The 26428-nt window shown below is 35.6% G+C and overlaps 1 protein-coding gene across 3 annotated transcripts in view; it reads left to right on the top strand.

Annotated features, from left to right (window-relative positions):
* The window catches only part of PRKG1 (protein kinase cGMP-dependent 1), a 1334297-nt gene that overhangs the window by 841155 nt on the left and 466714 nt on the right, over positions 1–26428 (top strand). For 2 of the 3 annotated variants that reach the window (XM_073019149.1, XM_073019148.1), the window contains exon 4: positions 481–586. The exons of the other annotated variant lie outside the window; for it this stretch is intronic. In XM_073019149.1, coding sequence (XP_072875250.1) covers positions 481–586 — 106 coding nt within the window. The remainder of the gene's footprint in view (positions 1–480; positions 587–26428) is intronic. 3 annotated transcript variants of the gene reach the window in all.

Here is a 26428-nt window from a genome sequence, read left to right as displayed (position 1 = left end):
TTCTATTATATAAATTCTCCCCTAAGCCTGAAAATTGAAATTTTACTTCTACTTTTTGTAATTAAAATATTGTCATATGAGTCATTAATACCATCTGGGTAATTACCAAGGTCTATTATTACTTGTGAACTTCTTTTTTCTTCATGCTATTTTCTTCATATATAGCCTTGAATTAAAAAATACTTTCTGTGTGTGCTTAGACACTGTCAACTCCCAAGGGACATTGGGCAAGGGCAACAGGAATCTTCCTAGTAGACAATAATGCTAATATGGAAAATTATGAACTATATTTTGCCTGTAAACATACAAGACTTTTTAAATGAAATAGGATAGCATTGTGATATTAGCTTTAAATGTTTGTAAAAAGTCAATCATTTTCATGCTTCTCATGAATAGCTCATCTTCTTTGCAGGATGTTGTACACAACTGAAATTCTCTAATTAATTTTTCCCTGTTTGTTTTCCTTTTATTTTTCTCCAGCTCTTGTAAATGTAAAACTCTGGGCCATTGATCGACAATGTTTTCAAACAATAATGATGAGGACAGGACTCATCAAGCATACCGAGTATATGGAATTTTTAAAAAGGTAAGATGCTTTCTTTTCTCTTGTGAGAGTGTTTACTTTCCTTTTAGCCCTATTATCTGAAATGCAGCACCCTGAAGACTTTTTGCCTTTCTCTCAGTCATAATAGTCTACAAATCTGTAGAGATGTAAGACTCTGAACAAGCTTCTTTATATTCCTGGTGCCAGTTTCCATGACGTATGGTTAAGTCAGAACTTCAGAATTTCATGACATGTATTAAGCCATTCTCTCATAGAAGTGAGCAACTCAGAGAAACAAATAAAAATGTGCTTGAACAAAAAAGGATGTTGAATACATCTCCAACTATTTATTGGTTAATATATTTATGACACCTCTTCTAAACAGACTCACACTATAAGACTGAGTCATCTCTTGTGTGTGTTTCCATATGAAAGGTCAGATGACTAAGATGAAAAAGTTCCAAGAAATAGCTTATTATCCTTTAATCCTGAGCTTAATTTCCCAAATAAAATTCATTTTATGCTACAGTTCTGAAATATCAAAAGCTTTTCTTCCCTTTATATTATATATTATCATAATAACTCAATATAGGATGGAAACTGGAATAAAAACCAGCTTTTTATTTCTTAGGAATACATTGATATTCACTGGAATGAATTTCTTTGTCTCTAAGTTTATTTTATTTTAAAGAAAATATATTATCTTATGATTGAAAAGAATATTGACAATTCTCATGACTTTTTAAAAAGCACTTATTTTTTAAATTACTTTTCTTTTGAAAACAGAGTCATTATTAAATAGTAATATACAAGTTATATAAGCATATAATGAGTGTACTGCTAATTAAGATTTCATTTTTGATAGGTAGAATATTTAATTTTTTTGTTTTGCTTTTTATTTTTGGTGACTAAACTGTTAAAATGAAGCTAAAAAGTCAATTTCACATTTTGCTTTAGTGATACACCTTATTAGGTATCTACTGAATTTTCTTAAGATGCAATTTTTAATATTCCATACTTGAATATTTCTTGTGGTTAATTTATTTTCTTACTGCTTCATCTTTTATACATTTTTATTTCTACATAAGACCTTTTATATTCATGCAAAAGGGATAATACAATTCTAATTTGATATCAAGTAATAATATGTTGAAAAATTACTGTCAGCAGGGTGTTGATTTTTTTTCTCAATGCGATTGGATGAAACATTTAGAAGAGGTAGAAATGTAAATTCCTATTTGAAATTTAATATCGTTTTCAAGGAAATTAAATTATTCAGGTGCCTTCTATATTGGGTGAGATATATATATGTGTATGTGTTGATATATATGTGTCTATACATATGTTGTGTGTATGTGTGTGTATGATGAAAGATAGAGACAGAGAGAATGAATATTCATTTTAAGCCTTAACTTAAAGTTCAAAAGTTATTGATTTTTCCTGGTGCAGCTCTGATGAAGATCACAACTGATAATCAATGAAATGCTTACCTATAGAATATACTCCATTATTCATCTCACATACCTACACTTTGGACACTTACAATGTTGATTTTAGTTTCCATAAATTTGTTCTTCCAAGAAAATGGACTGAGTGCCAATGCTATCTCAAATGACTCTAACAAGAACTCTTTCTAGTGGCACTATTTCAGGAGATGGAGATGTCTCACTCTGTGTGCATGCATGTGTGTATATGTGTGTGTGTTCAAATTCAAATCTTAAACAATAAAATTGGCTCTCCAAAGTAAGTGAACATTTTTTGATGGTCAGAATGGAGCTGGCAGACTTTAACTGGCTGAATAAAAAAAGAGGTGGTTGCTGACTTGGATGTCACTTTCCATCTGGCTACTCAATAAAACATAAAGTTCACATTGTTTGTAAATGTAGGACTGGGCTGGGAGTCCAGAGAGGTGACAGGATGACCATCATTGCCTGAGGCCAGCTTTAGTCTTCCTAAATTACAACTGTGACCAACTGGTTCTCTCTCTATAAGTTTTTCAATGGCTCATAGTTCCTGTTGCATTATTTACAGCCTCATTAGTTGGACATTCAAGGCCCTCCTGTAGCCAAAACCAGTGAGGTTTTTCAGCCTGGATTCTTCTCACTTCCTGCAAACCGAACAATTCCATGTACCCATCCCTTCCCCCTGTGCTTTTTCACAGCACACTCCTCTCTGCCTGCCCATCTCCTCCATCACTGTCAATGGTCAAATCCTTCTCTGCTTTTTGGATCCAACTAAAAGTTGCCTTTCCATATATACTTACCTCATTACACTGAGAAGTCACCTTTTCCCTCCTCTGGAGCTTCATCTCTGCCATATGTTTTATTGTCTGCTTTGTTTCATTATAACTTGACTACTAAGCTTATTTCCACTTCTAGACTATAAGCTTTTTAAAACTAGGGTTATTTCTTAAATATCTTTGTATTCTTCTTTGACACAAAACTTACTGCTTTACAGATAGGCACTGTATAGAACAGTGAGTACAGAGCCAGTACCTAATTTTCAGGACTCACTGAAGAATAAAAATGCAGAACCTCTTTCAAAAATTGATAAAAAATTAAAGACCTTGACAGCACAGCATTAAATCAAGTCTAAGAACCTTGTAAGTGGAGGCCCTATGCTTTTGTACAAGTCACACATTCATGAAGCCATGTAGGGGTGGAAAGGGTACCATCCCTTTCCTCTCCATTGTAAGGGTCTTGGCTGGCACACCTATATAAAAAGACAGGTTAACAAGAGAAAAGCATTGCAGATTTATCTAATTAAAGATTAAGATGACACAGGAGCCTTCTGAATGAAGTCCGAACGATACAGGGGAAAACTGCATTTTTATGCTTAGGTTTAATGAAGAATGGGCAGTCATAGAATTGTGCTTAAACAAAAGGAGTGTGCTCTACTGATAGTGGCCTGAGTGAGGAAAACTAGCAAGGCTTGTCTGGTCATTCTTCTTGGCCTCTCTGTTGTAGCATTTCTTCCTTCCAGGTATGAGGTAGGACTCCTTTGGAATGAGAATCTTAATTTCTGTATGACTGCTGTCAAACAGAAAAGCAGGGGAAGGTTAGAATACTATTGTTAGACTTTATGGATGGCTTTCAGGAAAAAAGGAGTCTGTCTCTATGACCTGCTTCGGGAAAGAGGAATTCTAGTTTCTATGGCTTGCCTCAGGGGAGAATCAGAAGCTGGAGATAGGAGGCAGGAGAAGGTCAGAGAGAAAGGACTTCTGAGGCCTTTCCTTCGGGGTGTCTTTTTCTGAGCTCCAAAAGCTAGAAGAGTGAATAATATTCATTCCTTCTTCACATCCCCAGGTTAGCTATACTTGGTACCATTTATTTTTCAAGGCTATTAAGAGATGGCATAATAGCCCCAATGATAGATACTATCAAAAACTCAGAAGACCAAAAAAAACTGTTTTACGGTAACTTTGGAATTACTTTTATCTCCCTGTTTGTTGTTGGTTTTTTTAAAAATTGCTTATCTTTCTTTTACATCATATAAAACTTTATTTATTTTTTTTAATAGTCAAGCCAATCCACTTTTTTCTTTATGACTTAGGCTGAGTATAGTGGCTCATGCCTGTAATCCCAGCACTTTGAGAGGCTAAAGTGGGCAGATTGTTTGAGCTCAGGAGTTTGAAACCAGCTTGGTCAACGTGGTGCAACCCTGTCTCTGCAAAAAAATAGAAAAATAGAAAAATTACCAGGTGGGGTGGCATGTGCCTATAGTCCCAGCTACTCAGGAGGCTGAGGTGGGAGGATCACTTGGGCCTGGTAGGTTGAGGCTGCAGTAAGCAGAAATCTCGCCACTGCACTCCAGTCTAGGCAACAGAGAGAGACCCTGTCTCAAAAAACAAAAGCAAAAACATCACTGTATATATAGGAAGGCTTATCTAACATTATAAAAACATTGACTTTAAGGGCTTTAAAGCAGTCTGTGAAGAAGGGGATGTTTTTCTCTATGTGTTTGCTAAATAAAACTTGCGTCTAAATTTTTCTACTATAGATATCTTATACTTTATATTTTGTGAACGAGTTAAAGGTGTAAAGCAATGGCGATGCTATAAAAAAAAGAAAACTCTAGCAAAGGATCATGCAAATTCTCAGAGTTCTTTTCGGTAGGGGTCTCTGTTGTAAATCCCAATGCCTTCCCAACTGAGGAATTTTAGGAGCTGCCACAGGCTAAAAGATGAGTGGCTCTCTATCATTTCTTATCTTGTGGTGCCACTGTTTCTCCTGATTTTTCTGAATAAACACCTAAGCTTGGAGGAGGAGAAAAGGGGACACACCAGGCATATAAATGCACTGCTAATAGGCAAGAGTTTTTCTTTATTGTCAAAGTTGGGTTTTATTTTTATTCCACTGTAGTTACCCATTTTGTAACTCCCAGTCATGTGGTTTGGCCCCCTCTTTGCTATTAGATGCCACATCAAACTGTGATTCTGGCTCTTTAATCCTATTTAGTCATTTCTCTTTTGTGCCTGTATTTCAGATTCCCTGATGTAAACACAGATGTTTCTATCCAGATCATAGAAAAAAAAAAGGTATTCAAAGGGCAATGCTACTAAGCATGGCATAATTGCTGTAGGTCAAACCATAATTTTGCCAGTTGCCAGCATTTTCTGTCATCTTTGGCTACTAAAAAATACTGTTGTTTTTAAGACATTCTGAAAAATGAGCCAAATAACTGCCAGAGTTAATTTGTGTTGCTTTTCTCTGAGCATATTCTCTGTTACTGCTGTTAGCACTGGTATTTATGCCCAGAGGAGCATTAGTATGTAGCTGTGTGACCATTGAGGTTTACTTGTATAAACTAGGTTTTCTTTTGTCCCCAAACTATGAAGCTGATGAGGACAATGATAATGGTGGGCCCTGATTTATATTACTTGCTTCACTGACAAATCAGAGAGACGACAGGGGCTTTTTGGAATTGAAGCTACACACTAGACCCTGTTTACCCTCAGAAAATATTTTCTTTATCTACTTGGTAAGACAGATGTGCTCATGTCATCCCTCTTGCATTAAACCTTTCCGTATTTCTCATCACTCGTAGGAGAAAGCCTACCTAGTTCTTACCATTGTTTTCCAAGCCCTACCTGCCCTGACACTACTCCAGATTCATCTCACTCTACATCTTCTTCTTTTATCCTCTCATCCTCCCTTGTCCAAGTCACATGGTACTCTTTCATCTCCTTAAATGCTCCATGGCCCCTCTTAATAAATAGGATTATCTCAAGAGACTCCCCTCCCTTTGAATGGGTGCATTTCCAGAGCGATCTAAGATGTGACGACACATCAAGTATGCCTGCCATAGTGAAAAATAGAATCTGATACCTCTTAAAACTCTTATAAATGTCTGATTTCCCTTCCCTTCCTTGAGTTGAATGGGGGCAATAATAATATTCACCACTGAGCTTTACATTATATTTTCAATACAAATAATTGTAAAGTTCACAGACTCTGAAGATTTTTGGTGATAATTTGGTTCCCACCTGACTTTCCACCTGTTAAAGAACTTGAAGGTGTTGTTCAATTTTAAAAGTACTCATCATATGGTTTGGCCCCTTTTAACAGAAGGGTAAATCTTTGCCAGGAAGCCCTCATTACTGGGAGGTGATTTGTAACCAAAGTCCACAACCGATGGCCCTCTATGGGGGCCTGGTAGCATCTATATACAAAGGATCAAGATGATGGGTGGGCCCTTGGCAAGTCATAGAGCTGCTTTGATGATCTCTCCTTATTCCATAATTTCCTTTCTAAAAATCCTGCTAGATTTTAGTGCTATGTAAAGCTTCCTTATTCTTTATCTCCATTACTGGGGAGTGAGCCCCAAGTCCACTTGTGCTTTTCCCTTATTCTCTAAAACAAAAATGCTTGTATATATATCCAACATATTGTTAAATAAATATGCTACCTATTTATATATACATATTCTGAAAGTAAGTGATTTTCCCTTTAAAAAGTATGACTTTGTTATTGTAACTTTATACTTTCATTTGATATCAGAATGGCCTTGACTATGAAGATAATTTCATGTTGAGATCACCCCTTGACTTCTGCCTACGGCCATACTTCAACCAAACTTTTCTGAAACTTCTGTATAATTGCTTTACATTTTTCTCATTTTGTGGTTTCTGCCTCACCTGCCACTGGACGGGATCTACATGATGATGGATCATCACCTCTGTGGTCTGATGAGTCAACAAGGATTAAATGATTTTGGATTTAGAAAAATCTAAGATGTGATGTCGTTTAATTTCTCTGCATATTTTATAGCTGAAGCAACTGAGTCTCGAAGAGGCCAAAATAAGCTCATACCCAGTAAAAAACAGAGCTTAGACTAAAACTCGGGTTTCTGAATCTGTAACCCGAGTATTACCCCCTACCTGGACTCCAGTTCATAGTTTGTTTTCTAATGGCAGCTCCCCACTACAGTAAACTAAAGTGAGGGTAGTTTAGTTATATTTTCATTCTTCCTCTCCACAAAGGCAACTTTATTGATTATTAATTCAATAGTATATAGATCTTTGTCTATATTCTAACTATATACCTTTATTTTCCATCTTTTAGAAATAAAATGTATAAACCCCTTACAAGCGTTTCCTTCTTTGATCCAATTTAAAAATCTACAGTTTCATTATTTTAAATAACTCAATCCAAAGGCACTTTATTTTTTATATTTTAATTGTATTTTATCATATTGGTAAAAGTGTAGTCAGGGAGAGAATTAGAGTTTGTTGAGTAGAATATAATGTTATGAGGAGTGTGAAAGGTTATTCATTCTATTGATGAGAGAATGGAGCCTAGATTGGTGAGGAGAGCTGCCCCACATCACCCGGGAAATTGCTAATAAAATCATCCCTGTGCCTGGGCAAGTCTGAAATTTTACTATCCTAGAATATCACCTTTGTTTTGTTCAAAATCTTCAAGATAAAATTCCCCGCAATCTTGACTAAACATATGTCCTAGTGTTTTTGCCTTTCCTATAGGATCTTCTGTGAAGATCTTGCCTAAGTTGTCATATCCTCCAAAGAAAGAGAAAGTAACTGCACAGAGATGCCCTTGTAATAACCATTTTTAATGATAGATTTGGAATGAGACCAGAAAATGTGCATTTTTAAGTTCTCAGCTGATGGTTATGTAGCTGGTCTGGTGATCATTCTTGGAGAATTACTTATCTAGGACATAAGATGAAAATAGAAAATACATTTCAAATATTTTAAGTATTTGTATGGCTTACTAATATGAAAAGTGCCTAGGTTTAAATCCTGGTTTCACCGTTTATAGGTATATGATAGGTTGGTGCAAGAGTAATTGCAGTTTTGACTGTGAGTTTTAAATCATTATAACTAGGCTCAAACACATCTTTATTAATCAACATAGGAACCATTACAATCAACACATTTTTGCCAATGAGAAATAAGCTTGTTTATTCCTGTAGTATAAAAATCCATTTTTAGATTTGACGAACTCTTGGAAAGCGCTTTCTGCATCCTGCTGGTTATGGAAGCGTTTTCTCTGCAAAAAGTTGTCGAGATGCTTAAAGAGTGGTAGTCAGTTGATGAGAGGTCAGGTGAATATGGCAAATGTGGCAAAACTTCTTAGCCCAATTCATTCAAATTTTGAAACATTGATTGTGTGATGTGTGGGCAGGCCTTGGATGGAGAAGCATTGGGTCCTTTTTGTTGATCAATGCCAGCTGTAGGCATTGCAGTTTTCAGTGCATCTCATCGATTTACTAAGCATACTTCTCAGATGTAATGGTTATGCCAGGATTCAGAAAGCTGCAGTGGATCAGACTGGCAACAGACCACCAGAAAGTGACCATGACCTTTTTTTGGTGCAAGTTTGCTTTGGGAAGTGCTTTGGAGCTTTTTCTTGGTCCAGCCATTGAGCTGGTCATCACTGGTTGTTGGATAAAATCCACTTTTCATTTCATGTCACAAACCAATCGAGAAATGCTTCATCGTTGTTGTACAGAATAAGAGAAGACAACACTTCAAAATGAAGATTTTTTCCACTCAGCTCATGAGACACCTACTTATTGATCTTTTTCACCTTTCCAATTTGCTTCAAATGCCAAATGACTGTTGAGTTTTTTGGCAATTTCTTGTGTAGTGTTAAGAGGATCAGCTTAGATGATTGCTGTTAACTAGTCGTTGTCAACTTCCAATGGCCAGCTGCTATATTCTCCATCTTCAAGGTTCTCCTGTCCTTTGCAAATCTTCTTGAACCACCACTGCACTCTACATTCGCTAGCAGTTCCTGGGCCAGATGTGTTTTTGATGTTTCAAGTTGTCTATGCTGCTTTAGGACCCACTTCAAACTCAAATGAGAAAATCGCTTAATTTGCTTTTTGTCTAATATCATTTCCATAGTCTAAAATAAACATAAAATAAACAGTAAGTAATAAGTCATTAGCAAAAAAAATTAAGTAACAAGCCATTAGCAAAAAAGAAGCATAAAGTAATAAGTCATTAGCAAAAAAGCATAAAAGGATGTATAACATAACCACATTTATTTAAGAATGTATTCTAATATCAAATGGCAAATAAAACTTCAATTACATTTGCACCAAGCTAATATAATCATATTTAAGATTCTTTACATTTATGTGTAATAAAAAATGTAGTAAATCCTCCCACTATCAAGGATCATAATTAGAAATAAACAAAATAATATGCTAGTAAAAATTTATTAAGTGTGTGCTAAGCAGTGTTCAAAATGCTGTAGATATATTAATTTATTCTCAACAAAAATTCATAAAGTAAATACTATTGTAGCATCATTTCTATTTTACAGATAAGAATACTAAGGCCAAACAGATAAAGAAAACTACACTGGTAGTCAGGGTAGAGCCAGTGTCTGTAGAACTGATACTCTTAAACTCCACCCTATACTACCTCAATAAATTCTGGATACCTGAATATTAGTCCCTGCACATTGCTGTCCTTCTCATTAAATAGGCATTTACTCAGCCTGGAGATTTCAGCGATAGGTTGACTTTGTTCTTGGAGTACCTGGGTTTCCTATTCACCATATTTTTCTCTCTCAGTGCCCTTCTCCCAAACCTCAGTATTATTTTCCCTTCGTCTCACCCCTCTAGAATATGTTCTCAAAAAAGTGCTCAGTAATAGCTTAAGAGCTATCACTTTAAACAAGTGACAATGTTTTAGAATTACATAGGCTCAGTGAAGAGGCCTTGTTTGGAAACCCACCACCTGTACATAAGCAGACACCATGATTTCTAAAACAAATATTAAATGACTTACAACTCAGGATCAGTGTCTTCTGCAGACATTCAGACACTGTGTTTCTGGTTCTTTTTTAACTGCTTGACTTTGACCTCCTCAAGCACAGGCTGTAATCTATAAGCAGAACCTGTTCTTGCTTAGGCTATGCTCTGTGATTTTTTACAGAATTGAACTGTTTGGACATATACAGAGTATCTTTTGTACACTTTAGCCTGAACAAATGAAAATGCCACTTTTTGGGCACAAATTATATAAAATACAACAATATTGTTTAATCAGTTTGCAGAGATCACAATTCTGGGAAGTTAAAACAATGATTTCCCTTTCCCCAGATTTTTCTTCTATCATTTACAAAAAGAGATGGGAAAGAGGAGGTGCATATTGAAACAATTTGGGGGCTGTTAGAACTTATTTTTTTGTTTGCTTTTTTGTTTTTTAAGTCTCAGTGACAGACCTATTGAGCTCTTAAGCTTTGAGCTTTAATAGAGCTTTTCAAGAAGATTGTGAAACCTGCATTAGAATTAAGCTTGACAAAGCTGGTATGGTTTTAATTTGAAGGGAAATATTGGGAAGAATAAATAAAGAGGCACTTTCTCACCCCATTTTCAAGTTGGTTTGCTCACAGACCATTTCGTGGTAGCAGATTCATTCTTGTTAAAGATGATACAAGGAGCAGGTAAATCTAAAAGTGGCCATTAGTTTTATGTTGTCATCTGGCATTTGCACAAATGTCTCCATATTGATCCCTTTTTTATTAAAAAAAGAAAGAAAGACAATGTGATCTCAGATTTTTGCATAATTATAGGCTAATTTAAAAAATTTATTCATCTGCACATTTCATATTGGTACTTTCACCTCCGTATGTGTAAGTTTTTTCTAATTCTTGCAAATAATTAATAAGATACTCAGTTGATTATATCTGTGGTAAAATCTTCCACTTGAGCCAATAATGAATCTCACACAGATAAGTCCTATTTAGTCCAAGAAAAGACTAAGTCCTTGTCTAAGGGACTTAATACATAGATTCATTGTGCTGGCCTCTCCCTGAGCCTGGGTTTAGAGGGATGAGTCTCTTAAAGGACTGTAGGCAACTTTTCCTCACCATCTCCATGAGAATACTTTCTCAAAACTCTGGGGTTTCAAAAATCTAAAACAGTGTGACAAGGCACTTTAATATTCCTCTAGCCTGTTGTAGCTTTGAACCTTAAAAATCGTTCCTGTATCATTATATCTTACTTTATAGTAAGACTTACTTTATATCTGTATCATTCAGATTGAGCCTTATAACAGTTCCATTCCTGTAAAATGTTTTGTAAGCAAAAGATTAGTGCATCTGGGAGTGAGTTCTTTTCCATAAGGAAAACTATTGTGTAATGAACAAATTCAGAAAGGATCCATGAGTTACTGGGAAAAATTAAGAAAGGTGGTCTTCTGAGGTCCCAACAACATAGATTTCTTTGCTTGCTATAGAAACCCACTTCCTCATAGTTGGAGAGAACTCTGATAGAGAATCAGAAGTGGGAATGAAAAAATACTGCTAAGGCACAAAATAAATACTACGGCAATTTAGACAAAGAAAGCATCTTAGTGTGTACATTTTATCTGTCCTGAGAAGACACAAGTACATCAGTTTGTCAGTTTAAAAAAAGCATGAAAAAGGTGGAATTAGCATTATAAGTCCTTTTTTGTTTGTTTTTGTTTTTGGCTTGGCATAAAGTTAATCATAATTTCTTTACCGATATGATTTTACCAAGGCGAACTCTTAAAGGAAAGCTTAGAATCTGGCTGTTTGGCAGCATGGGTGTCTATGAATCTGAGAATCCTGATTTTCTGACTCTTCCTAGGGTGCAGGGAAAGCAGCCCCTGGAAAGGGAAGCCCTTAGAGGCAGCATGAGCACAGTGCTTCACAGCAGAACTAGGGGCCTCGTTGTGAACACTCCCTTTACCAAACCCAGTTTGAGTGTTTTCAAAGCAGTGGGGGAGAGCAAGGGAAACTCAAAACCCAAAACAGAATAAGCTGGCACCTGCCTCCTTACACACATTATTATCTCACTTAATTTTGACAGCTCCTTAAAGAAAGTTAATCATAATTTATTTACCAGTATGATTTTACCAAGGCATTTCCATTTTACTGAGGTAGTAACTAGAATCATGAAAATTAGCAATTTCTCAGCGTCAGTAATGAATCTCACACAGATAACCCCTGTATAGTCCAAGAAAAGACTAAGTCCTTGGCTGAGAGACTTAATACATTGATTCATTATGCTGGCCTCTTCCTGAGCCTGGATTTGGATTTAAAACCAGGTCCAATCCAAAAGTCCTTATTCTGTTAATGTATCAGGCCAATTTCCTGAAAATGAGTAATGTCAGAGGTAGAATAATAGAACAAATATTTTAAAACCTTTTATAGATTAAAAAAGTAATGTCAATTGGTGAATATGTGAAAAAATCATTACAAGTATAATGAAAAATGTTCCTTGGAAGTGCATTTCTATAAACCTTTCAATTCATGGAAAAGTTCCTAATATATAATTTTGGCACTAGTATGTGTGTGTGTGTGTGTGTGTGTGTGTGTGTGTGTGTGTTTAATCATCCATCCATAGTTAAATCCGAAGTATTTAAAAGTAATTTCAAAACAGAGAAGAAAGGATTTTTTCTTTGAGTTCTAATATGATGTAATTTTATTATTTACTTTGTGCGTATATAATAAGTGATAGAATATTTATACTAAAACCCAGAAGAATTCCAATTAAGCAGCACAATTTAGTTATTTTATAAATACACATAGAGTGTTTAAAATTATTCAGTACTTTTTAAGCAATTGAATAAATACTGTTTTCCCTGTTAGCTGGAAGGGGTCCAATGGGTAAGTATTGTATTCCATGTTTGGAAAAAACTACTTAAGTGCTCTGGTTTGTTGTGCAAACAAAGATAAATCAAAGTTGCCTTGGAGGATGGATTTGCTTGTTTTATTTTTTAAAGAAATTAAATACATAAATAAATCTAACAGAAGCACAGCCAAGAAAGTAAGAAAAGAAATATTAAAATTTAAGAATTTTAATTCCACAGAATTCTAAATTCTTACAAATTTTGACTTTAGATTGGTTTTATGTGCGTTGAACTCTGTATACTTAGCATTGCTTCTTGAAATTAGGTCTTGGTGTTTGGGGCAGTGGGGCCCAAAGGAATGACAGATTTTGTTGTTATTTTTTTTTTTAATTATACTTTAAGTTCTGGGATACATGTGCAGAACGTTCAGGTTTGTTACAATGGTATAGATGTGCCATGGTGGTTTGCTGCACCCATCAACCCATCATCCACATTAGGTATTTCTCCCAGTGCTATCCTTCTCCTAGCCTCCGCCTCCCCCAACAGGCCCTAGTATGTAATGTTCCCCTCCCTGTGTCCTTGTGTTCTCATTGTTCAACTCCCACTTATGAGTGAGAACATTCAGTGGTTGGTTTTCTGTTTCTGTGTTAGTTTGCTGAGAATGATGGTTTCCAGCTTCATCCATGTCCCTTCAAAGGACATGAACTCATCCTTTTTATGGCTGCATAGTATTCCATGGTGTATATGTGCTACATTTTCTTTATCCAGTCTATCATTGATGGGCATTTGGGTTGGTTCCAAGTCTTTGCTATTGTGAACAGTGCTGCAATAAATGTATGTTTTGTTGTTATTTTTAATTTATGTTTCAGTCTTGTCTGGATAAAAACGTGACAAAATACTCTAGGGCTAACCAATAAGTAAGTATGAAAAGTAGTTAAATACTAAACAGCAAGAAGTGATTGACTTGTTTTCAGTTAATGAATATTATTCTAAATGACATTAACTTCCTTTTTTCCTTCATCTTCTTCTCTTTTCTTTCCTTCTCTCATTCACAATATATCAATACATTCATATGTATAAGTGTAGTCAATTGCTTTTTAAAGGTAAGACTTATGTATAAACAACAGGTGATTACATTTTTTTTTTTCATTTAAACTGGTATATTCTGCTGTGTTAAATGTGTCCAATTCATATTTTAAGTCCTTTTGGTCACCTTTCTCAACAGGTGGAAGACAGTGTGCCAGAATGTGGTAGCGAGGGTTGGCCCATCTGAAAATATGAAGAGTTCTATATGGGACATATAGAATTATTAACCTAAACCACATTTTGTTATCATATAGAAACACATCAAAATTAGCTTTTGTATTAGCTAAGAAGTCAAACCAGTGCAAGAAGATTGGAGTCTCTTCTAGAATATTGTTTTAACATTTATTTAGCCTACATTAAGGATATATTGTCTCACTAATGACAGTTCGTCCAGAGAGTCTTCACTCTGTATGACTCTCAGAATTCTAATATCTGGTTAATTAGTCTTCCTAGTACTAAACAGTTTCTACTTAAATTCGAAGCCCCCTAATATAGACAAGAGATACTCTGTTTGATTACAAAAAAAATCAAACATGTCAGAAAAGAGATACTTTCTTTATTTTACAAGTAGTGTTTCTTCTTTATAGCCCTTGTTCGATAGCTCTGGCATCTCAAAACACATGGATGACTTCTTTAAATATATTTTTTTGGTATAAATTTCACAACAATCTGATTATACTACACTATACTACACTATACAGTGTGTTTGATCTCTCCTATTTAATCACTAGGTGTTTGAGATGTTCTCTTTCTGAGAATCACAGCACATGCATACATATTCTCTCTTCAGTACTGGCTTTGTCACTGCCTTAGTCTGTTTAATATTGTTGTAAAAGAATACCAGAGGCTGGGTAAATTATAAAGAAAAGAGGTTTATTTGACTCCTGGTTCTCCAGGCTGTACAAGAAGCATGATACCAGCATCTGTATCTGATGAGGGCTTCAGGCTGCTTCCCCTCATCGTGGAAGGTGCAGGGGAGCAGGCATGTACAGCGATCACATAGTGAGAGAGGAAGCAAGAAAGACAGGAGAGGTGTCAGGCTTTTTCTTCTTCTTTTTCAGCAACCAGCTTTCACAGTAACTAATAGAAAACTCACTCACCCTTTTCCCATCCTGCCCAGGGCATTAATCCATTCATGAGGGATTCACTCCCATAACCCAAACACCTCCCATTAGGCCCCACCTCCAACACTGGGGATCAAATTTCAACATGAGTCTTAGGACAAACATCCAAACTATAGCAGTTAGCAAGCTTCATTATGTCCATGTTTCTGCATATCTCACTATTTTGGTCCAAGAACCTGTCTATATGTCTTATTCTGGTTTCACCTGGCTCATCGTGCCCTGCTGCCATCCATGCCTATTAATTTGATCTCTACAGAGTTAGTTGAAGCTGGGTTTGATAAAATAAACGGAGATAGTGTTTAGGGGAGTCAGGAAAAGAAAACAGAGTCTAGGGGAGTAAGTGACCCATTAGAAGAATAGAATGTTGGTGAAAGAGCCAGAATACAAACCAGGGAAATAAGCCACACAGCCTCACGGGCACATAGGGACAGATCTGGAATTTTCATGAAGCTGAGGGTCTATGCTGAAGACAGAGAATTAGAGAATGAATCACACTAGAGTAACATTGTAGCTGAAGACCTTGATATACCAGAAAAAAGTCATAACTTGAAGAGAACTGAAGTCAATGATAAATTCATAATCATTGAGAATGAAGAACTTCATCATCATTACAATTGAGGCACAGATGATATCTTTATGTGGGTTTCAAATAACTTTTTTAAAAAAGCTTAAAAAAATTATTCAATGTTTAACTTATAAATTAATAGAGAATATATTTTATAAAAATTATAAAAACTGAAAAGACAAATCATTGCAGTCACCTTCCAAAAATACCTAATGTCAGATGCCTATTGATAGCTATTTAAGGATTTTACTATTTATGTGCAACTGTTATATGCAACTATGTTCCTGTTTATGTGAAAGTTTTAACCTAATTATCTTAGTGATAACTATGCAGCTTTAATGTTGCTGATAATTTAATATTATATCCTTCCATGTTATTTAATATTAAAATTTTCCAAACTCTTCTTTGTTTTCTTATGCTGCCACCATCTACTTCTCTTTCTCAGTTTTAAGGATTCTTAGTTCTGTGAGACCAGGGGATAGGGTAGGTGTAGTAATAAAAAGCATTAGAGTGAAAGACAACATAATCTTAATCTACTGTGTGCATCTTGAGCACCTATTGTGTGGTAGGACCTGTGTCCCCAAAATGTCCAACCCACGCAAGCAGAGGCACACCTCCTGCTAATCTGATTCTGTGCCTTTTTTTCCTGCTGTTTCCTATGAGCCTAGGACAACCCCCCACACCTTCACACATACACTTGCTATGGCTTTAGAGCAGGAGCTAACCAGGTTATTCTTAGATAGTGGAAAATGGCATTGTCTGGGAATGATCCTGGAGGAAAGTGAGACTCATTTTTGTCTTTGTAATGGAAAACTTGTGGTTTGCTTTCAAGCCTACTGTACGCATTGGGTTTTCATGTGGATAAAGAAGATTTTCATAGATCTTTTCTAGTTTTGATGGGGAGAAAATTAAGTTGGGTACTTCCTAATTTGGTTATAACTCTTACAATATTTTTATTGCAGTATATCAGAATACTGTAAAATATACAAATCTTGAAAGTACAGATCAATGAATGTTTACATATTTATATACTCAAGCAAAAAATACCAGCTCACAATATAGGACATTTCCAGTTCTTCTAAAGGCCCTCATGAGTCTCCCTGTAGTTAATCTCCTCTGCCAAAGGTAACCACTATTCTGAGTTCTACCATTGCAGGTTAGTATTGCCCTTTTTCAACTTCAGATGAATGGACTCACGTAGTAGGTACTCTTCTGTGTTTGGTTTCTTTTGCTAAACATTATGTCTAGAAGAGTCATACCTTTTGCCATGTGTATCAAAAGTTCATTCTTTATTCTTGCTCTGTAGCTTTCTCTTGTATAAATATGCCACCATTTGTTTATTCATTTTTACTGACAAAGGGCATTTGGATTATTGCCATTTTGAGTCTAGTATAAACAAAGTTGCTGGCAACATTCTTGAGCATGTTTTTGGTGAGCGTCTGCCTTCATTTCTCTTAAGTGTATACCTGAGAATAAATTTTCTGGGTTAAATAGGAGGCATATATATAACTTTTATAGGTAGTGCTATATAATTTTGCAGAGTGGTTGAACCAATTTTTACTCCTAAAAAATATAAAAAAGAGGTTTGTTCCAGATTCCAACAGTATTTAGTATTGTCAATCTTAATTTGTTTGGTTAAAACATTTTAATCAAATAAAATACCACATAGTCTGCAAATATTTTGAGTGTACACCCCATTAACAATATTTTTTAGCACATTGACCTATATATTTATATACGTTAAATCCTTGAATGTCTGAACTAATACATACATAAAATAAGATTTATGAAAATTATTAAATAGAATAGAGAGCCCAGAAATAAACCCATGCATATGGTCAGTTGATTTTCAGGGAATCTTTATGCACTGTTGATGGGAATGTAAATTGTTACGGTTATTATGGAAAACAGTATACAGCTTCTTCAAAAAATTAAAAATAGAACTACCATATGATCCAGTAATCCTATTTCTGAATACATATCCAAAGGAAATCAAATCAGTATGGCAATGAGATATTTGCATTCCTGTATTTACTACAGTATATTCACAATAGACAGGACATGGAATTAATCTGTGTCCATCCACAAGATGAATGGATAAGGTGTATATATGTGTGTGTGTATTTATATGTATATATGTGTATATATATGTGTATATACACACATGTATGATGTATGTATATTGTCATATGTCATTTATATGTGTGTATATGGTGTGTGTATTTATATGTGTGTGTACACACACAATGAATATTATTGAGCCTTCAAAAGAGAAAATATTGTCATTTGCAGCATGGATGAGCCTTGAGGACATTGTGCTAAGTGAAATAAAGTCAGGCACAGAAAGATAAATACTGCATAATACTACTTATGTGTAGAACCTAAAAAAAGTAGAACTCATAAAAACAGAGAGTGAAATGGGGGTTTATAGGGCCTAGCAATTGGGGAAATAGGGAGCTATTGAATGAATGGTGCTAAATGAAGAAAAAAAAGGTAAGAGAAACATAAATAGAATTAGCAATAATTTTTTTTTCTGTCAGCCACATAGATTGTCTTGTGCAATTTTTGTAACTATCTCTATACTTTAAGGCATACACACGCACCATGGGTCATAATGAAATCAGTGATTACCAGATGGATTGAGAATGTTCTGTGTCCCACCAGAGTTTCTCCTGTTCAGCTCTGGAGATAATCTAAGCTAGGCGAGAGTGCCTAGCTCTATAAAATTTAGAAAAGGCATAGGGGGCTAATAATTGTGAGTCAGCCCAATGTGGACATCCCCCTGTGTTTCCCTTGTATGGTCCATCAGGTCAGTGCACCCTTCCCAGGGGACAACTTTAAGATGTATCTGCATGCCTGGAGTGTAGCCCCTTTTTTTCTGTTTGTTTTACATATAGCTGATTTTTCCTTTGTTAGTGGTGGTTCTCTAGACTGGTGGTTCTCAAAATATGATATGGAGATTCGTGGGCATTCCTGACACTATTTAGTGGGAATTCATGAGGTCAAAACTATTTTCATAGTGCTAAGGTATTATTTTCCTTTTCATTTTCATTGTCTCACAAGGTTACAGTGGAGTTTTTTTAGAGGCTAAAACAACTAGTAATATGTATGCTTGGATACTTTTATGTTTTAAAACTTTCCAGTCACTATTTCATGTGGTAAATGTAGATAGATACAACACATACAAACAAACTGTTAGGAATGTAAAAGAGTCCTGGGACGAAAAAGTTTGAGAACCACTCTTTAAAATTAAAACAAGATAAAATCAGATCAGATAAACAATATGCTAGACTTTAATAAAAAGTCTAACATAATAGAAAGCATGGATAGATCCATGCTTTGGGGGAAAAAATTAATGGAACTCATTAACCAATAAATTATATCCATTGCTTCTGTATGGCATATAGGGTGAAACTAGTAACAGTGGAATCACTTTGAAATACAAAAGGGATAACCTTGGACTAGCCATTTCGAACTCAGGAGCCAATTGTAACATGAACCACAGGGCTTCCAAGTTTTCCCAGTGGGAGGGCATTTCTTCTGTCTTCATATCCAGTATATAACATTTGAGTGTACCTCTCTACTCAACATCATCAACTCCTGACACTTATGACACATGTCAGATAATTCATCCGTGAATTTACTTTACCTCTAAATTGTTGAAAGTTTCTTGAAACATTTCAATGTTTGAGAGAGACAGGTTAAAGCCCAGTGTTAGCTATCCAATTTTTTAGGTTTTCTAAATTCTGTCTTGGAAGAGTTAGGGCATCAATGTCTAAAATGCCTAAACTATGGTAGTATTCAATAGACATGTTGAAATGATTTAAAATATCCATCCCTAATTGCAGTGAAGAATTGTCTTCAGATAAATTGTTGATAATATTATCCAGAATATTTTTTTTTTCTCTCTCTCTTTTTTTTTTTTTTTTAAGTCATGATCTTGCCCTGTCACCTGGGCTAGAGTACAGTGGTACAATCTTAGCTCACTGAAGCCTCGAACTACTGGGCTCCAGCAAGTCTTCTGCCTCAGCCTCATGAGTAACTGAGACTACAGGTGTGCACCACCATGCCCAGCTAATTTTTGTACATTTTGTAGAGATGAGTTTTTGCCATGTTACCTAGGCTGGTCTTGAACTCCTGGGCTCAGGTGATTATCCTGCTTTGGCCTCCCAAAGTTCTAGGACTATAGACCAGGGCTACCACGCCTGACCTATTATCAAGGATTTGTATATCCACGTGATAAATTCCTTAGAGGTCTTGGTGCTTGGACAGCATTTATCCTGCCTCCTGATGAATGTGAATACTATAGTTAGTCAGACATTGCAAACCACATTTCCATTATTACCTGAGATGAATTTAGTCTTAGATATAATGTTCAACTAGAGTAACTTAGTGTTGGGAGTACAGTATGCATTTTCTTTTGGAAATTTTGTTATTTTAACTTTTCTTCATCTGGTTTTATTTATGTTTGTATATTGTTGATTGTTTCTTATCTTTGTGGGTATAGGCATGGCATAAGAATTAGTGGATTAATGTCTAACACACTTGTAAAAGTCAAGGTGTTTGTATTAGTCCATTTTGCATAAAGGAATACTTAAGACTGGGTAATTTATGAAGAAAAGAGATTTATTTGGCTCATGGTTCTACAGGCTGTATGAACATACTGCCAGTATCTTCTTGGCTTCTGGTGAGGCCTCAGGAAGCTTTTACTCATGGCAGAAGGTGAAAGGGAGCCGGTGGATGGCAAGAGAGGCAGCAAGGGAGAGAGGAGGAGGTGCCAGGCTCCTTTGAACAACCAGCTATCATGTGAGTTAACAGGGCAATAACTCACTCATTACCATGGGGACGTCACCAAGCTATTCATGAGAGATTCACCCTTGTGATTCAAACACCTCCCATCAGGCCCCACCTCCACTTTTGGGGATCACATTTCAACATGAGATTTGGAGGGACAATATTCAAATCATATCAGTGTTCAATGTTTGGAATTATAATTTGAGTAGCAGTTATAATTTGGATAAAAAATACATTTTCTCAAATTCTTGGGGCCTTAATCTGTATAATCAACATAATTTACCCCCATGTTAGTGGTTTTCAGCTTTTTTTTTTCCTACTCCCAACTACCAGAAAATACTGACCTACTCTGGTTTGTGAGAATAGGTCACTATAGCCATAATGTTGGTTATTGAAGTTGGAAATAGTTAAAACTAATTGTGAGTGGAATATACATGTACATTTTCTGTATGAGCTAGAAATTAATTAGGCAAATTAATACAGACCAACTAAGTATTTTTGGATTTTAGAAATCACTGAGTCACCTCTGCATAATTTTTGCTGTTTTCAGATTCTACCAAGTACTTTCCCCTTTCTCCTGTTATCTGAGCTTTGTAATGATGCAAGAGCAAAAAGACCATAATATAAGAATAAAAATCAGTCCTCTGCGGAAAAAGTACAGTAGGTACAGAAAAATCGAGACAAAATTTAACATAACACGTTCACAGACAGGGACAAGAGCATTGTAGGCAAAGACACACCCTGAGCAGCAGTACAGAGATGGGAAAATTTAGTGGGTGATGCCTTTAGAGAGTCCATGGTCTATTCCCTCCAGTCTCCTGTGCCTACAACAGCTGCCTGACACTTCACCCTCAGCCCCCCAGATTCTAGCTCTTATATATTCTCTGGAAATACCAAAAGGAGTAATCTAAACTTAATTTGCTAGATGTCAGAAAGCTATTGAAGGTATTTGAGTAGATGTCAGAATTTAGCTGCACATTCTTAAAATTAATCTAGCAGGAATGCATGAGAAGGATTGGGGTATGGAGGGAACTGGAGACAAGGGCAGAGAGGGTCAGTCATCCAGGCTCAAAACCGTCCCATCCCTAAAATCTCGAGATTGAAGTTCTCAAGTCTGGCATTTGTGTGTGATTTCTCAGCAGTTGATGCTGTGGGGAAGTAAAGATGAGAAATCAGAGAAGAAAAGAGAAGCAGGTGGGTTTACAAGATAGTGAACTTAATGCCCATTCATGGGTACAATACTAGAATAGTGTAGCAAGAAGTTGATTCGTAAAAGCTATTAGGGTAAGGTGTGTTTTTAGTACCATCATGAATTCTCTGTCTTATCATCTCTTTTTTAGATGGCTTTACTAGATTATTAGGTGGAGAAAATGTGATAGCCACTGTGGATTAGACTGTCATAGTACATTTAATAATGTCACTGTGGATAAGATAGAACCATTTAGGTTGAATATGAGGAGAGTCCCACAGCACACTACTCTAAATGCAGCTCTTAAAAATTCCAACAAAAGAAGCTAATAGTTTCCTACTATAAACCAATATAACTGCCTCAGATGCCATGCTATGTATACATTTTTAAGAATATGTTCTAATAATATATATGACAACAGAGAAAATTTGTTTAGCTACTCCCTCTGGGAGCCAAGAGTCTTTCACTTAAATGTAGCTAGTGCTCCAGGGTATTGAGGAAGTGCTGGTGAGGACTAAGTTGATAATAAAAACTCTCAATTTGAGTAGAGTTTTCTTAAGTACTGTGCTTATGCCTTCAGAAAATGGACAAAAGCTATTAATAAGGCCCATTAAATGTTGATATCTGCTGGATGAACTCCTAGAACTTATCATTTGGAAAACAGGGGTTGCCTCCTAGGAGGAATGGACCCTGTCCACAAGTGGCTTCTGTGTCTGGGGAAAGGGTTTCTTTTCAGAGAGCTGGAACCATGAGAGCCAGAGTTCTCATTCCCAAGGAGAGAACAAAGGAGAAAGGAAGAGGGCTCTTCTCTTCATGTGTTCCTCACCTGTTAATCATCAAGAAAGGAGAGATTGAATTATTTGGGAAGTAACTTGCATCTTATTAAAATATAGCACAATAGACAGGATGTGAAATAATTTTACTCTTGTTATTGCCTGTAAGAAGACAATTGAACAAACTTTCAGCAACAAGTTTAGTTTAGTTTCCCCTGAGGAAAAAACAAACCACCACAACAGTAGTGCTGAGAGATAGCCTATATTGTACAGTCCATTAACACTAAAAGAAATAATTAGTTTTCCCAGTGATGACTGATGAATTATTTTAACTTGCTTATAAACATTAAGGGCACATCAACAAAGCAAAATTTCCCAAAGTATTCAAGACAAAGGAAAACAACACAAGTGTATGTTTGTTTATTATCTCAGTATTCAGATGATTGCCCTAAATATTCAATTTCTTGATTGTGTACAGCCATTTTCATATATACTTACCAACTGACAAGATTATCATACAAATAAATAAATAAAAATTATGAAAAGGTTTGAAAGGCAGTATTTTTGGTTAATTTTTATTCGTGAAGATAATTAAACTGAAAATAATACCTAGATTTCATAAACATAAATCATAGCTAAATATCAGTAATAACTTGGTTATGCATAATGACTTTTGGACACTGAAATGGTTCTATGAAATGTATGATTGTCTTCTTTGAGGATCCTTCAACATAGAAAAGATAATATTATATTTTTGATACTCTTAATTTCTAGACATAATGATTAACTAAATTCCAAAGTGGGCTTATTAACTCATGAGTGTGGATGCATTTTATCATTGAATTCCAATAACTACTATTTCTAAGGGACTAAAATTGAAAACTTCATTTTAACATAAAAAGATAAATCGTGATGATTCTGAAAATGAGTTAGTTGTGTTAAAAAGGAAAAATATATTGCTATGTCTTTCACTGCCCTTTACTTTCTAACTGGAAAAGTGCCATCTTAAAGAACAAGGAACTGGCTCTGTCATAGATAAATTCTATTTCTTTGAAGGTTGAATTTCTTTCTAATTTCTGGAACAGTTCAGAGAGTTTAGAATTATATTATCACACCTAACCAGACAACTAGATTGCATCTTTTCTGACAACTGGATACCTGAAGAAGTACAGGTTTTCTCTGGTACCTGAGAAGCTTTTTATTTGTGATAATTAGAACTTTTAAAATGATGGTCATGTCAGGCTTTGAGACTGTGGACAACTACTTTTCATCACTTAGAAGATATATCTCTGAATTATTAGAAAAGCCAGTAGTGGTTCCTCATTTTACTCTTATACTGAAAAATTTTAATGTGTGAATGTTTAACATCTATATATATTAGGTTGGAGCAAAAGTAATTTGTGCAGCCTTTGGACCAACCTAATAGAATAAATGGCAGCAAGTTGTCAAAGGAGCTCAAATTCTCAAAGTAGTTTAGAATTTTAGATTGCCAAAGCCTTTACTCTTGTTTACCTTCATGTATTATAGGAGAACTTATTATTCTTCCTCAGGAAAGTATATTTCATAATCCTCATGTGAAAAATAAATCAGAGACGTTTTAACATATTGATAAGGGCTTTTTGACAAAGAAGGCATTTGACTGCCTCATTGGTGCTCAGACTTGTCATTCTTCCTGTGAAGACTGTTCACAGCATTTAAAGTTGTGTTAGGAAATTACTTGTTAATTGCAAAGAGGGAGAGAAGGGCTTTTACATTAGAGAAGTGGTGATCACCACTTTAAACAAAGCATTAAAATCAGCATCACTTATAGTGGAACAACCTGATATCCTGTGGCTCTTGGTGTAAAGCAATGTGAAGTACACAGCATCATCTGTGATATGTTCTTGCCAACAATGTTAAATTTTGTTCTAATGAAACCTTTGACATAACTTTTAGCTTCTAGGAAACACAAGAATATAGGAAAAAGTTACTGCTAGAGAACAATTGGATAAATAGATGATAAGGCAGGCATTCAATAAGGAAACAAACTTGGTTACTTCAAAACATTTATTTTGTTTCAAGACAAAGTATGTAATAAAAATGTTCAAGAAACTGTTCAAGTTTAAAAGAAACTAAAGAGACATAATATCCACATCAAATCTGCATTAGTTATCTATTGCAGTATGACAAATTACACCAAAACTTACTGGTTTAAAACAACAAACACTTATCATCACACAGTTTCTATGGGTGACAAATCTGAGTATAGCTTAACTGGATGCCACTGACTAAAGGTCTCTTCATGAAGTTGCAATCAGCTATTGGGCAGGTTGCAGTCTCATCTGAAGCCTCAACTGGAGAAGGAGGGTGTGAGAATCTGCTTCAAGCTCATTTATGTGGCTGTTGATAAGTCTGTTTCTTGCCATATGAACATTTCCACAGGGATGCATTACAATATGGCAGTTTTCTTCTCTAAGGATAAATGATGCAAGACAGATCTGAGAATGCCCAAGATGGAATTCTGTGTCTTCTCATAACTTCATCTTAAAAGTGACATTTTGTCACTTCTGTATTCTATTCCTTAAAAGTGATTCGATAAGTCAAGCTCAAACTCAAAGTGGGAAGGTGGCAGGTTTACACAATCACAGGAAGACCTTGGGATTGGGCAGGGATTACTGGCAGCTGCCTTAGAGGCTGCCTACCACAGAAGACATAAAGCCTAACTGCATTCTAGTTTCAGAAGATAAAATCTATGAAATATATTTTAAGGGCAATAAGGACAGTTTGAATATGAATTTGATACTAAGTAATATTAGGAAATTATTGTTAGTGTTTGTGTCAGTGATGCTGTGGTTATGCAAGAGAATGAATGTACTTATTCCTAGAAGATACAGGGTTGAATGTATAGGTCTAAAGGGCTATGACATCTTAGATTATTTTCTAAATACACGTGAACACACACACACATACCCGTGTATGCATCCACACATACATAGGTAAAGCAATACCTATTTTTGAATCTAGATTGTGGGTAGTTGGATGTTCATTTTCCTGCTCTTCCGACTTTTTAGTCTGTTTGGAATTTTTATATTTGATAAAATTTTAAGTAAGATGGTGTCTTAGGTGAACCTTACATCTGTCTTGTTCCAACAAGGCCAGGGGAAGCAGGTTGCACAGATCTATGCCAACTTTTCAAATTGGTAAGGGCTGTTCAAAATATTATGGTAAAAACAAAAACAAAAACAAAAACAAAACTCATGATGTTGAGGAAACTAGCTTTCTCCAGGTCTACTTCCATTGTTATAGTACCTATTATATTCCTTAATACCTATATTTACATGGTGACCACTTTGGGAAAGGGTGAAAAGATTTCCTGGGAGAGTAGGGTGTCTGTGGATTTGGTATGTTCTATATTCAGTTAATCTAGTTTTCTACTCTTTATGTTTTTCTTCAGGATTTTTATTAGCTTTTGTTTTGGAACTTTCCACCATATAACAGCTCTTCTACTTAAATCTGTCATTACCCTCTCAATATTTAACACTATTTTCACACACTCTTGAATAGTGAGTCTTCAGTATGATTTGCATCTACTGATAATTTCAACAGAGCTACTTTTTGAACCATCTAACAGTTATCCAGAGGACATAATTTTCCAAGTTGTTAGTGATACTGTGATTCTTTAATTATATAGGTTGTTCTATTTGGAAATTTTGTTCCAGGTCATACATACAGATTCACTAATAATAGGACAGTTTGGCTTATTTGCTCTTTCAAGTCCTATTGCAATATAATTGTGATCTCTATAGTATAATTATTTATTGAACTTCTCTTAAAGTGATTTTTTTTTTTGAGTCACAGTCTCACTCTGTAGACCAGGCTGGAGTGCAGTGGCATGATCTCAACTCACGGCAACCTCTGTCTCCAGGGCTCAAGTAATTCTCCTACCTCAGCTTCCTGAGTAGCTGGGATTACAGGTGTGTGCTGCCACACCAGGCTAATTTTTGTATTTTCAATAGAGACAGGCTTTCAGCATGTTGGCCAGGCTGGTCTCAAACTCCTGACATCAGGTAATCCACCCTCCTGGGTCTCCCAAATTGCTGGGATTACAGGCATTAGCCACTGCACCCAGGCTAAAGTGATTTTTAAAAAGCTGTTTATCATAACATTTAATGTTTTCAACTATGAGATCATACTCTCAGGAATAATTACTAAATCTATGCTAATTTTTTTTTTTTTTTGCCTTTTCCTTACCAGTTCCACTAGTTAAACTACTACATCTAAAACCATTATCGACTGAG

Source organism: Chlorocebus sabaeus, chromosome 9 (assembly GCF_047675955.1).
Source record: "Chlorocebus sabaeus isolate Y175 chromosome 9, mChlSab1.0.hap1, whole genome shotgun sequence".
NCBI classification, from domain to species: Eukaryota; Metazoa; Chordata; class Mammalia; order Primates; family Cercopithecidae; genus Chlorocebus; species Chlorocebus sabaeus.
The sequence above is the reverse complement of the archived record's forward strand: the minus strand, read 5'-3'. Positions and strand labels throughout refer to the sequence as shown.